At 40.6% G+C, this 14,836-nt stretch overlaps 1 protein-coding gene across 1 annotated transcript; it reads right to left on the bottom strand.

Annotated features, from left to right (window-relative positions):
* On the bottom strand, positions 9,343 to 14,628 carry LOC109707250 (peroxygenase-like). Its single transcript, XM_020228395.1, has 6 exons — positions 14,397 to 14,628; positions 13,417 to 13,566; positions 13,157 to 13,242; positions 11,933 to 12,027; positions 10,444 to 10,569; positions 9,343 to 9,630 (listed from the first exon to the last, which is right to left on the bottom strand). The coding sequence occupies exons 1-6, from the start codon at positions 14,506 to 14,508 to the stop codon at positions 9,480 to 9,482; spliced, it is 720 nt and encodes a 239-aa protein (XP_020083984.1). The 5' UTR covers positions 14,509 to 14,628; the 3' UTR covers positions 9,343 to 9,479.

Raw genomic sequence — 14,836 nt, 5'->3', positions numbered from 1 at the left:
CATTTCTGTTCGTCATCTTGTTCATCTTCGTCACTTTTCTGATTGTTGATTACTATAGTCTCGCTCATTCCAAGATTGTAGATGTGGCTATCATTATCTTGCATTGATTGTGTACTTTCATTTGTATTCAATATGTCATAGTCGGAGATTATGTTTTTACCACCAGTGATTATGTGACCATCTTGAGAGTTGGAGAGGTTTTATTTTGTGTTGTTCTCCGTCTGGTGGATCGCTTAGCAGGAGCTTCCTTCGATCGAGCTTCGTTGAGGGAAGGGCGCCAGGGACCGGAGTGGGACTCACCTTCCGAGACTTTTGTAGCTCTTTTTCTCCCGCACTCTTGATATTAAATATCAAGGGTCACCCGTTAATGATTGGAGTCGAGTACGAGGTGATCCGGGGTTTTCATTCCCATTCGTTGCTATTATTATTACTCGTTATTTTTCCTCGTACATTATTTGACGACTTTCTCTCTTGTATTCATTTTTACGATATGATGATATAGGGAGTATTCGTGCTACAGTTTGACAACATGTAGATAAGGTAGTATTCCTTTCCACTGGTTACCGTTATCAAAGGACAATGCTGGGAAATTAGTATGTACTACATATTCGAGATAGTACCGTTGGTTCGTATGACACTACTTTATCCATTGACAGTTCATATGATGTACAGAGTTGTGATACGATTTTCGTATATTTACATTGAGTTGATGATTGGGATAGATCATCACTAATAGGTAAGAGCTGTGGCATAGCTAAAGGTAAAGGTTAATTCCTGGATGGTTTCCATCAGGTCGAACGCGGCGGATTCACGGACACCATCGGGTTGTAGGGATGAGTACCTTACACAGACAGGGTGAGCTGGGGCATCCGAAGAGTTATGGCGTGCTCGCTTGTTTTCAGCGCATCCGATTGAGGCCTCACGGCCGAACATCCCTCGCTGGGAGTGTTCGTACACGCTTACTCGTGTTTACCGATTGTTCGTTCCAGTGACAGAGTTCATGGGTTAGGTGTACAGAGATTGTACCATATCAGTGATCGTAGGGCTTCTAGATCAAGTTCAGTGTTACACTTCAAAGTTGTAAACGATGCGGATCACGGGGAATTACTGTGAATCCGTTAAATTACAAGTTGTACAAAAGGTTTAGGGAGTTACCGGGATAGGTGATCCAAGTGTGCACAGGGCTCGAGTTACGGCGAACTACTGTAATCGAGGGATTAAGTGCATCGAAGATTTACTGTTATAACAGTTAAAAAGCACAGTGTTCATTTGAATCCAAATTTACGTACTTAGGCTTGGGTAAAATGACATCTTCGTACCATGGTGTAGAGTATATCTTACGATTTACGTTGATACCGGATTATTCGATGAGAGATGATATATCTCCAGGTTTTAAAGCAGTATATATTGTATCCGGAAAATTCGTAAGATTTTAAGTGTTATTTATGTATATTGTTCTTATACGTACGAGAAAGTAAATTGTTGTGAATTAATTCGTGTTTACTCTTAAAGAGTAACACACCGATCCAGTTTGGGTGGCTTGGCAGCGCATCCCAGAGCAGAGCAGCTTGGTTCAACAGGGGCTCAGAGTTTTATGGGATTTTCATTAGTCGCTTCTCTATGCTCCCGTAATGCTGGTAATTTATTCTAGTTTGGAATTAGATCTTCGTTTTCCCGGTTTTAAATGGAGTTCTCATCCTTTGAGAAGGTTTCGAGGTTTACTCTCGATCTTGGGAAGGTTAGGTTCGGGATCCCTCCAAGATTTGGTTAGTTAGATCGGGGTTTTCGGGATCTAGTTTTTCGGGGTTTTTTATTTGGGATTATGGGTAAGATCCCAAAGTTGTGTTCTTTTTAGAGTTTAGGTTGCTGATCTACCTCTCTTTCCCGATGGTTGGAGTTTCTTCGAAGTTAGGTTCGAGTTTCCCACTTCTAGAAGAGGAAACGTTCGAGGTTCAGGTTCGGAAGTTCGCGGTTCCTTCTTCTCCCCTACTCCTTCTACGAGGTTCAGGAGTTTTCGAGAGTTAGAAGAAGAAGAAGGAAGGAAGAAGAGGAAGAGGAAGGAGAAGAAGAAGAGATAGTTCCCACATCTCTCCCAACTCTCCTCTCTTTACTCCTCTTCTCACTTCCTTACCCAGTATATCTGGGAGATAACATTGTTTTAGGGTTCTCCGGGGAGTTTTTTTGGTTATAACGTAGTCGGGCTTGACCCGTCAAAAGCGGGTCTCCCTGGCCAGAGAGGGGTTGACCCTGGCCAGAGAGCGACGCTTGGGCTTTTTGGTCGCAAGCCCTTGGCCAGAGAGGGACGCGCCCTGGCCAGAAAGTGACGCTTCTGCGCAAGCCCTTGGCCAGAGCGGGCGGTCCCTGGCCAACGGAGTCCGACGGAGTTGTGACGAGTGACCCCCTTGGCCAGAGAGGAAGGTCCCTGGCCAGGGGCTCTCATTTTTGAGAGTCCTGAACTGGTTTCAAGGTCTAAAGCTTGAAAACCCAGCCCTTTGTAAAATGTTGGGAGGTGGTCCACACCTTTTCGAGCTTTATGTGGGTTTGTGAGCTTGGAGCGTTAAACGTTTCCAGGTCACACAATGTATTAATCACATAATTAATCCTTCGCGAAATAACCTAATATAGTTTGTTTTGGTTACATTGTGATTATAATTCGGTTTTGTTACTTTTTTCTCCTTACCAGTTGGTGATGTATCTAACGTAGTACTGGAAGAACACTAACTCGGTTAAGGTGTTGCTTCAGGTAGTTCTATAAGAGGGTGAAGGTGTATCCTAAGCCGTTCAAAACTTCGAAAGGGTAGCTTTCTACTACAAGACGAAGGTAAACAACCGTATGTTCTGTAACGCAGTCTTTTGTGGGTTATAGAGAGAAGTAAAAGTCGGTAGTTATTATGTAAAAAATCTAAAAACATGTAAAACCACAGCTATCCTACTTATCACATCCCTATAACTACTCGAAGAGAATCATAAAAAGATGTTTGAAAGAGTTGGGCTCCGTGTGCATTAAACGGAGCCTTAGCTTCTCGCGGGAGACTTAGCTGTGATTTGAACAGCCAAGTGCGTGAGAGTTATAACGAGGCGTGGAAAGCCTCAAGGACTAAACTTCTGATCAAGAAAATTAAGAGAGGTTGTTCCAATCAGCTTGGTGTTCACAGTACTCGTAGCACCCCCACAGGCCTCGGTATTGGAGGTTTAGTTTAGCAGCGTAGAGGCATTCGTTAACTCCGATGTTACTAGTAGTAGCGCTCTAAAAGGTATCTGAAAGACGACTCGCGTAGTCGGTGGTGCAAAAGAAACGGCCCCACCATGTTCTATCAATACAGCATCAGAAAATCGTCGAGATTGGTGGATGCGATAGAGTTTAAGTTCAGAAATACTCATTTGTCTATAAAATTCGAGTATACCAGACTATATGGAGCGTTTCAGGAGGTATGTTTATCCCAGAGATGTTATATTCACGTTTCTAGTGACGGTCATCCAGGTTCAATACCCACCCTATTAAAACGAGTATTAAGAAGTTAACTGCCGTCCTTATTCGTAACTGGACGGGTACGACGTAGTCGTGCGTACGTTTTGATAAAACGTTGCGTAGTGATTTATGGTACTTCAAGAGGAAACGTTGACCATCCCGTTCTTGACCTCAACACCAGTTAAACAGTAAATTAAGAAACTTCAAAACTAGTGTTAGCTAGTAACGAGGTTTACTTGAACCAGGGGAACGTCCATTCCGTGCTATCACCTAGCCTCTAGAATTTTTTAAGGAGGTACTTGGTGATCATATTAGACGCGTTCTGACTCTTTTGATGCATGGAGTCAATATAAACAGCCAGTTCCGGTTAGAAATTATCGAAGTTAAAATAAACCCAGGTAACTATTAGGTGAATAACTTTAGTGCACTGCATTTTGTCCGCTGGAGTACCTAGATCCCAAGATTATGCCCGACACGGCCCGGCTGTGTTGGATGTAATGGAACCGGTTTTGACGATCCCCGGCTGGGCTGGGAAGAACCGAAATTTACACCTGGTTCATCACAACCCGGCCTCGATGGTTCGAGGTCGGATCGCGCTGGGAGATCGGGTTTTCTGTGCCTAGCACAACCCGACCGGGGAATTTCAAAAATAAAAATTATAAAAAATTTTATATGTTTTAAATTTTATATTATTTATTTAATAAAGATAAATTTAGTTATAAAACTAATTTTTATAATTTTAAAATTTTTTATTAATATTTTATTATTTATAAATTAAAAAACTTTTTAAATATTTAATAATAATTAAAAAATTTTTCATTTAATTCTCTCCCAAAACCAGGTTACCTGGTTTTAACAGACCAGATATCCTAGTATTAGTGAGACGGATTATGTTTGGAGAAGCCCCCTCACGAGGGCGCCGGGAATAGGGGTGCTCGAGTCTGGGGTACTGGGTTCCGTTCAACGGACCGGAACCCCAAACTTGGTACGACTGGATCAACCGTGCTGGGTTCGCTCGACACAGCACGATCCGATATCCGGAAAAGAGCCGGACTGTACCGGGTATGGGTAAAGTCCACACCAGTACGACCCGATAACCCGGGTTTCTCTCTCCGGGTCGTACCGTGCTTTACAGCCCGGATCGGCTCGGTCCTATCCACGATGTTGTTGGGCACGATACGACGTCGGGCTGGATTCCGGTACGGACCGGTTCGCCGGGTACCCGGTAATCCGGATAAAATGTAGGGATGCACCTAGGTTTTCAGTGTGAAGAAATCGAATCACATTTCGAACCAGAGGACTTTTGGAATGTTATCATTAGAGTTTATGAGAAGCACAGGGAATCGTGAAACCCTCATCTAGTTCTACAACAGTTATTTACAATGTTGTTAGACCAGATCTTTCCTGTATTTTCATACCAAATAATTCGGGTATTTACGACCACATTTCGAACCAGAGGACTTTTGGAATGTTATCATTAGAGTTTATGAGAAGCACAGGGAATCGTGAAACCCTCATCTAGTTCTACAACAGTTATTTACAATGTTGTTAGACCAGATCTTTCCTGTATTTTCATACCAAATAATTCGGGTATTTATAACAGTCCCATAATCACTCGGGTTTACTATAACAACACTTAAGCATTACGTATATGACGTTAATCTTGTGTCAAAATATGTGTAGAAAGCCGAACTAGAAGTTAACCACTATATGCTTGACTTCTAGATAGAATCTTATGTGTACTCTGGGAACTTCGACTAGTGTTTACAGTGTGGAACTCCGGAAAAACCATTTGGAAAAATCTTATTCCATATCGAATATTTAGTCTCAATCACTTTTTACAGGAAAAAAAAAACTTTATATCGGAACGGATAACCGTACTTATCTAGGCGATGTTTATGTTTCTAAAGAGATAGGTGTACCTCTTTCAGAGGAGATATAAATGTACCGCATGAATGGATAATGTAATGGTGTTGGTTGTTAGAGGTGAGTGTGTTGGTTGTTTAGTACTGTATGTAGTACATCCCACGAATATATCGCTACGTTAGTAATCGGTTAGCTTATTCGATTCGTACCTACAAACTAGGTAGCCTTCTCCTTCGTTACAGCATCGCAGAGGGGCTATCTATAGATTTTGATCTAATTTCTCTTTTTTTTCTTTTCTTATATTATAAAAATACACCTTCTCAGATATATAATTTATAGAGATTTGACCTCACTGAAATGTTCTTGGTCATCCCGGAGATAAATATCGGAAGTCCGTATGTTCTTCTATTCTTATTTTATAAAATTTTTATTATTGAAATAGGAATAGGATTGGCTTCATCAACCTTGATGGAGCTAGGAATATGATTGACTTCATCAAGTCTTGGTGGAGCTAGGAATAGGATTAGCTTCATCAAATTTTGGTGGAGTTAAGAATAGGATTGGTTTGATCAATCTTGGTAAAGCTAAGTATAGGATTGGCTTAATCAAACTTGGTGGAGCTAGGAATAGGATTGGTTTAATCAACCTTGCCGGAGATGGAATAGGCGTTACCAACTATGAATAAGCCTACCAAACTAATAGGGCCTAGTACCGAAGGGTTAAAATTCTCTTTGGTCGTGGACGACCTAGATCTTGACGTTCACTCCTTTAATTAAAAGGGGTCAATAGGAACTTCTAGGCTTAGAAGACGTATATTTGAAAGTATGAATACTTTCAGATCGACTTGAACGTACTTATAGCTGTTCGTTTCACGACGGTGACCACCAACACTATTGTATAGTTGGTCAAACAACACTTTTGGAAAGAACATGAACTAATGATGTAACTTGACAACGTTCATACAATAAGTAAAGTGTACTGTGCGGACGATGTTAAAACTAACGCAAACCTCCATGACTTCACCCGCCACTAGACATACGTGGTGACAGAGGAAAGGATTCTCCATCTGGGGGGTTATAAAGTGGCGGAACATATCACGGTTTTCAAGGAACTGTATCCAACCCATCAAGAAAACTCGAGGGACCTTATAAAACCTCATTATGCGCTAACCGGCTGGCAGAACGTAGTTCTATCGGGGATACCGTATAGGACTGCGCAGACGGAGGTTGAGTTTCCCAGTAACGTCTAAACCATCACGTTCTTATCCGCGGAGTGTATAGAAAGTAATGTTTTCAGCTTTGCACAAGAGTACAAAGCTTGAAGTAAGTTTGAAAACCAACCGGAATCATTCACGTACATCTCCCCGTCGTTCCTTTCTTTCCATGCACTATTTGAAAACCTGTATATCCTCTCGCGGGTACTTCGAGGCGTGGAGGCAGTATCAAAACCCGGATCCGGTGAGGAACCACCGGAACTGGAACAGCCTCAGCTAAACATCGAGCGGCGGCGGGTGGTGCTTGGGCTCTATGTGATCCGGAACGAACGACATGAATGTGAAATATCCCAAATTCGCCTCAAGTACAAGGAGCTCGTCGTACTTTTGGAAGAACTGTACGGGTCTACGAGGAGGGTGCTAGCTGACATCTACTCCTACAGTAGCTCCATCTGCTAGTGCTTCAGTAATCCCTTCCCCACATCTTACAGTAAGTAGTTAGCGTATTTTCACCGACCACGTAACGTTTCCGGCTTACCGTTCTACTCGGTAAGTTTGTCAAGAACAGCTCAGAACTTACGCCAGAAGATCCACAGTAGGAGAACCTAGCCTTGGACTACTATCGATCTGAAGTTCAGATCAAACCACTTCATCGCTCGTACGAAGTCAACCAGGTTCTCTAGTAGTTAGGCACCATTCCCCATGGTACGTGCCATCAGCTATGTGTAAGCGGTGGGCGGCAGAAAGAAACCGTGGTTGTGTTAGCCCCTCGGTTTTCCCCTCGATGAATCAAAGTATCGTGGTGAGAGCTCATTGAGTCAGTGTACATCGAAATAGAGTGGTAAGAGGTGATGGCTCAAAGCCGTGTACGGCTCTAAGCCATTGCTTCGCAGCGACTAGTTAACCTAGAGTATAAGGTGCCGAGTGAAACCACCGTCAGAAGCATGAAGAACTTTGTCTAGAACTACGAGCGGCTAGTCAAACCGATGTAGTAGTTGAAAAAAGAACGTACGATCCGAATTATACAACAACAAACGGAGGGGTCTATATTGACCAGCTTACTGGTCATGCTGTTTAAAAAATATCCGTAACTAGTAGGAGAACCGGACCGTTCGCCAATGATCAAGATATCAACAACTATTACCGAACCACCACTTGTTTTTAAAAACGACTCCTGCTACCTTCTTCCATCGCAGTGCTAGGGTATCCATCCCTGACGGCTTCTTCTCCAACGTTTATAAGTTGCTGTATTGGAGCGTGTCGTAAAGCAGCTACATCTACGTCCAGTGACGTTTGTAGTGGAATGTGACCGTTAGCTAGAAGTAGAGCAACAACGACAATTAGGTGGGCTTACCTATACCCACACCACACCACATCAGCTGTTTGGGTCGGAAATTTGATCCAAGAAGCTCTAGTCCAAGAAAACCGACGGCTCTAGCTATTACCGTAGCTAGTGGAATAAAAAACTGAACTTGAGCTTTTCACTTGTTGAGAGAGAATAGTCAGTCTAAACTACCCGTGTCTGAACAGGGAAACCGTATCGGTAATCTCTGTTCGATCACAAGCGAACTATTTAGGCAGGCTAATTCTATCCTCGTAGTGAAGAGCTAGCAAGGCTACAGCAACAGCAACAGCAACACGCAAATAGTGCTAGCAAGAAGAAGAAACCAGAGTAAAAACCTACCTCGAAGGTAGTAGTTAAGAACTGTATAGGACACTGAAATGTTAGATCTACCTACAAGGGGCGCTCTATCAAATAAGAAGGCGAGTTAGCGGTACCAACAAACCGAACGGGTCCACTATAGTGTTTGTGGCTTCTCTGCTTCGAGTAATAATTACGCGAAGATATCCGGGTGTCACATAAATGCTTTTTGGACACCTTGCAGCTCCCTCTACGGTTAACGGTTCTGAACCACGGCCTTCAGTCAGCACATCAGGACGTGACAGACCAGTGCAGAAACCGTGTCCTGTACGGTCGCGAAGGTTACGAGAAGAAATATAGGGTATCCCATCTTGAGGGTCGCTTAGTCAGCAAATTTGACTGAGGTCTACTTGAGGAGCAACCGCCTTCAAACCTCTCACCGGAAGGTGGTTCAGCTACGTACTGGATTTTCAAAATCAAAATGCTTTCAATGGAAAAGGCGCAACGATATCATATCTACAGCTTCATGCAGAGGTCAACCAGTTCGGTCCGTAGGTTGAAAAGTCGCAGTTGTTGTGGCAGCTTCAACTCCTAGAGCTAGAACCGGAGTTGGAATTTGCTAAAGCTGGAGGGAAGATGTTGGCTACCGCGATACGAAAGCAGTAGCAGCTTCAGCATCAGCAGAGCGTGTGGACTCCATAGGTTTCGTCGCGGAAAGTAGCCGTAGTGTATCCGGAAACCTCCTCCTCAAGAACACTCGCCTGACGAGAAGAGATGACCACACTACGGGGTTGAAGGGTCCCCCAGTGGGTAGAATCCTGATGAGGGCAGGATCGTGCGAATTGAGAGAATTGGAGAACCCAGATCGGTGGTGGGTTTTACGAATTCGGCCCAATTCTCAAATCGGGATAATATAGAGTATATATCCTGATAGACCCTAGAGTGTTAGAGGGGAGGAAAATTCGGGACTGCAGGAGCAGTCCGAGTCTGAATAGAGTCCCTCAGTGGGTAGGATCCTTTCCGCTTTTATTGTAGACGCCTTATATGTGTAGACATATGGCGGGTCTGGGCACGCTACCGGGAGGGCCTCCGCCGGTCCCGGGGCGTGACAAATTAGCTTTCTGATCAACTGTTACTTTACAAGACATGATATTTTTAATAACATAACACACCACTATAGTAGTATTACTAAACTGGGATAGATATACCCAATTATTATGCCTATTAGAAAATGTGCCATTACATGCATATTCTCACAAACATACTTAAAAACCTATAGACCAACTGCACTAGTTCAGCTTATCATTCAATTCTCTCTGCTGAGCACAGTATTCGAACAGGCTCCCATCGAAACAGCAGCGAACGGCCTCTCTGGGCAGGAAGCCTTCCCCATCTCGTGCGAGGACGTACAAAACTGTCCACTCCAGCTTGCTTGCAAGCCTGAAACATTTCAACTCGTTACGACCTTCTAGGAGGCGGCATATGGATGAAGTTTGTTACACCAGCTACAACGTTACAACTTGACAAGTATTTCATATCGAACTTAAGCTTAACAGGTACATCATATGTAAATATATGTTGATAGCTCTTTATTTTACTCTCATTAATTGTTGGCTTCTAATTGTGGACCTTAGGAAAATTGGTTAACCAAGAAATATGTAGGGATATATTGAACTTTGATAAGAGCAGTGCTATTAATTAATGCTGAAAATCGAGAGCCGATGGATGGAACAGGCTCTCTGGCTTGGTGGAACCACCGTTAGATTGGGGTTTCAACACTGTAAATCTTTTTCTTTTTTTTTTGAAGAGATTAAGAAGGCAAATTTTAATAAATATGCCAGTGTCCATAAGAGTGCAAGAAATAGCATAGGAATGTACTATATACATATTGTATGATTATACTTTTTTCTTTACAAATGCATTTTCTATCTTTTTCTTTACATTTCACCACATTTCAATAAATTATTCTATTAGGTCAGTTAATATCACTGTGATAAGAAAATCAAGCATTCTTAATTATTTTCTGTACAATTTTTTTCTTTTTTCTTTTTGAAAATTTGCTATTTGCTGCACCAGATTAACCGACACCTTGACAACAATACCCGTTCTGTAATTTTAGTCCTCAATGTCATGGAGCTCTTGTGAGAAAAGATTAAATTATACTTAGCCATTGGCGTAACTAGTAATAAGAAGACTTAAATAGCAGGGACAGAAAAGAGAGAAAAAGTTAATTCAAATTAATTTTGAGCTCACCTCCCAAAAATATCATACGCCTCTCGATTTCCTTCTGTCATTTGCCACATCTCCCGAAATGTCATCTTATCTGGGTCCGTACGTGCGTACTTGCTGAAGATGTTCTCAAAATTAACCGGCATGTACCTGAGGAGAAAAAAAGAAAGTCAACACATCCACCACGTCCACCATAAATTTTAGTAAATTTACGATCATAGATAAAACTAATTTTCGTCGAAGATGGAGTGTTTCTCTCCTCTGACTCCAAGAATATGCCGAGAAGCAACAAGCAGAAGCTGGGCTAGCAACGGTAGCTGCAGGTAGGAGTTAGCGCAGGTCGATCGGTAGCTGCAGGTAGGAGTTAGCGCAGCTCCGCGTACTCGTCTGTGAAAGGAAAATGGAACTCTATACACTTTCCATATCCTATCTTGTTTAATAATACTGTTTATCCCTCCCCAGTTCACAAAATCCTCCTCACTTCAATTGGAAACCCATTTCACCCTAATTACATCTAGTAGCTAGGGCATCACAGTCACAGGGTTTAAAATATTACTGTATAATATAAATGTATCCAATCTTTTTTACCTATATATTCATTTCACAGTTCACTAATATATAAACCAAATTCAGGGGGGATCCAATTACGGCAGATTGTTTGGCTTAAATCTATATATACCTGCCCCAAACCCTATGAGATCTAGAGGTTGAAATTCTTTGTCCTACATTTGACCTATCTTCTTCTAATTAGCGCTCCATTAATTCCAGATGGGCCAAGGCAGGTTGCGCGCCAGCTAATTAAGCCGTCTGCACTACGTACCATCCATACGTTTGGCAAACAAGTGAACAACTAATCTTTAGCTTCCATTCCCTTGGAAGTTGAACGAGCTTTCGAGACTTTCAAACCTTCCAGGACTCTTTAATTTGGTATTATATAGCTGGTATTTTAAAACAAAAGAAAATTTTTAAGAACTTAGCTGCAACTAGAATTCGAGCTTGGGGCTTCATATAACAACCATCAAATCTTTTGCCACTTGTGCTAGGGATAATAAATAAAAAAAATTTTATTTTTTGAATGCACATTCTATTGAGTTTGACTTCTCAGCAGATGAACTTATTCATTCTTCTCATTGTTGGTTAGATTGTAATATACCAACCATATGTAGATCTACTTCTTTAGAGAACAAAATAATGGAAAAGTTAGTAGTACATTTTTGTTTCTTATACGGAGAAAAATCCCACAGATACTTAAAATTGAAAGCAATCTGCCACCCTCCATAGTCCGGACTAACCATTATAAAGTTGATGTTGTAGCGAAACGATTAAAATACCACTCAATGCCCTAATTTGAAATTTCTCTGTCTTTCGCAGTAAAAGTACTACTGAGAATTTCAGATCAAAGTATAGCACTTTTTCAAACAGGTGACTCAGTTTAAATAGCACATCTGTATAAACTCGTGCATGCGTGGTACACCAAGAACCGTCATCATGATTAAAAACTTGCATAGCATACCTGCCCTCAGTGTCGTAAGTTCCCGAATCACTGCCGTGCTTAGCTTTGTGAATATTGTGGACATAAATTGGGAATAACGGAGAAGGTATCCATCCCTACAAAGTACAAAATAAATGAGTTGTAGTCAATAATTCTCCGAGTTAATTTCGCACTGATCAACTTATCAATAGATCCCTTCTATCATGGGTAAATTACTCTGTTAATCCTTATCGAAAACTTTTGCCCAAGCTTCAAATTGGTCTTTAAAACGTTTTAAGTCGGACATATACTCAATCATCCAAACTAACTTTGGGAAACATTCACTCTAGCCCATTTCCTCATTTAGCTTTTGAGAAACTATATAAATGATATTGCTCGTATTTGGTGCATTCAAATCTAGACGTCACGAACATTGACACGGGATACGAGACACGACACGATTCAAACACGGCGACTCGACAACTTTCAAAAAAATTAAGACACAGACACGACATGTAACCTGCTAATATAATAGTATTAATATAATAATATATTTTTATTATATATAACATATTTATTTTGGTAAAATATTGTTATATTTTTATTACGAATGAAAAGTTAGTTAAATTTTCATTGATAGTTCATAGATTTTTAAGAAAAAAAATTCTCCATCATATATACAATTTATTTATATTATCAAATAAAATTATATGCATTAATCAAAAAACTAAAATATTTATCATCTTATATTATATATATAGTTGTATGTGCTATAGACCGGCATTAAATGGGCGTCTAAAGAGTGTCCACATAGGACACGTGTCTGACACAGACACGCGTGCGTCCGGCGCAGACATGCGAGACTTATAGAAGTATCCGTGATACATAGATTCGAATATTTATTTCCCATGCATCAATTGGTCCCTTAATTACTCTATCACACATATAATATGAACCATCCATTTAACTGGCATCTTTTCACTACTTAAAAATTATATTGACTTAAAAGTATAAGACGAATGGTCGATGAATTTGCGGCTTACATATATATACAGATGCAGCAGGAGCAGACAATAATTAGTTTTTCTAAGGACCAACAAAGAACATTTCAAAAGTTTGGTCCAACTTAAAATTTCAAGGACTAAGTGAAACTTAAATGACAAGGATATATATAGTACAATTTCACCATTTCCTTATTGCGGAGGCATGGCAATATTAGAATGAGAATTGAACAATTTATGTCTCATAACAAAGGCTGAAACTCACTGGTAGTGTTGGGTAGCTAAGAGCTACATTTATAAGTATGGACAACACCAATGATGCTATCACATTGAAACCGAGCGTCCGAAAACCTGAAATTCAAAATTTATTATGCACCAAATTGTATATGAATTGTTAAAGGTAGGAAGGAAAAGAAAAATAAAGCACGATCGAAACCGACTAACTAAACTTTTGTGAGGTAATTATATTTTCTCCAGTTTTGAGATTTGGTAGTTTAATATATATAGTACTAATTAATTAGTGACCTGCATAAGTTTCCCGTGGGTAGATAATGCCATTATTATCGCGGTCGAAAAACGCTACATGTTGCTGAAGAACGCTCATCTGGTGGTGCTTCTTATCCTTTGTTCCCTCGGGATGATACATGTCCGGTGCAGCTAGAGCTCGTGCCAAGTCTGAATAAATATATATATGCAGCAAAATCATTGTAAGTACAAAATTTGGAAATTGAGATTAAGTACTTTTCAAAGAAATTAAAAAGAGTCAATTAATTGGATCGCTGGTCACCTCACTTTTACCCACACTTCTTCTATTCATCCTTGAAATTCTTATTATTAGACAGAGTATATATTTACAATTCGATCTCCGAACTTCCAAAACTATTTTGTTCTATAGATCTTTTTTTTTTTTTGGTCGTTTTTGGGGGTTCATTGAGATTCCCGGATAAGTCCCATTAATAATTAGGAATAGATCCCGCCTCTTCTTTTATCCTCTCAAACAAAAACCAAAATGACTGAAGTTACGTTCTTCTATCCTGCATCGTCTTAGGTCTAATTAGTTAGCAACATTTTCTGCCGAGAAATTGGAGGTTGGGCGCTAGCTGAAACTGTGTGAGATATCTAAACCAAGGCTTGGTGAATATGCAGTGCACCGATGCATATATACATAAATGTTGTTTATTTTTACTTATTTGTTTACCCTAAGACAAAACTTTTTACAATGGATTACTTCCAAAAGTTTGAAACGCTTAATGAATCAAACATATATTAGAAGCTCTCGAACCAAATGTAATAAAATCTGACCAAAATTCAGGACCCACAAAAAACAAAAAAAAGGAAAAAAAACAAAAAAAACAAAAAAACTATGTCAAAACAATAAATATAGATTTAGGAACCTAAGACGCATCCCAACGACAGAGAGAGACGGCACTGAATTGACTGAAAAAAAGGCCTCAAAAGCATGCATGCAGTTGAAGAAAACGGTGCAAAAATTTGATCAAAATTACAAGGCTTAGGAATGTGCTGCTCGAGATCTCGTTGGACGGGTCGCACCGCCGTCACAGGCGCCTGCTCCGCCACTGCCGATGTCGACGTTGCGTCCTTCACCTCCGACGTCATGTTCAGTGTTCAGCTTACTTACCGATCAAAGCCGCTTCCTCTAACTCGCCTTCCTCTAGCTCTCTCTTTTCCTTCCCTCTCTTATTGGCTAAGGTAAGGAAAAGCCTTAGATATATGTATATATACTAAAAAGAGAGACAACAGGAGGCAAAGGTGGAGGCAGAGGCAAAGCACAAGAAAAACGGGAGGGGCAAACTACGTGTGAGTTTCGTAAATTATATACTAGTACTGGAGTTGAAAAGGCGACGTGTTTTAGATAAAATGCTACCTTATAAATTACAATACTACATGGTGTAAATCGATGTTACAGAAAAAAAAAATTAATACT

The sequence above is a fragment of the Ananas comosus genome, linkage group 3, assembly GCF_001540865.1.
Source record: "Ananas comosus cultivar F153 linkage group 3, ASM154086v1, whole genome shotgun sequence".
Taxonomy (NCBI): Eukaryota; Viridiplantae; Streptophyta; class Magnoliopsida; order Poales; family Bromeliaceae; genus Ananas; species Ananas comosus.
This window is presented reverse-complemented; position numbering and strand designations above follow the sequence as displayed.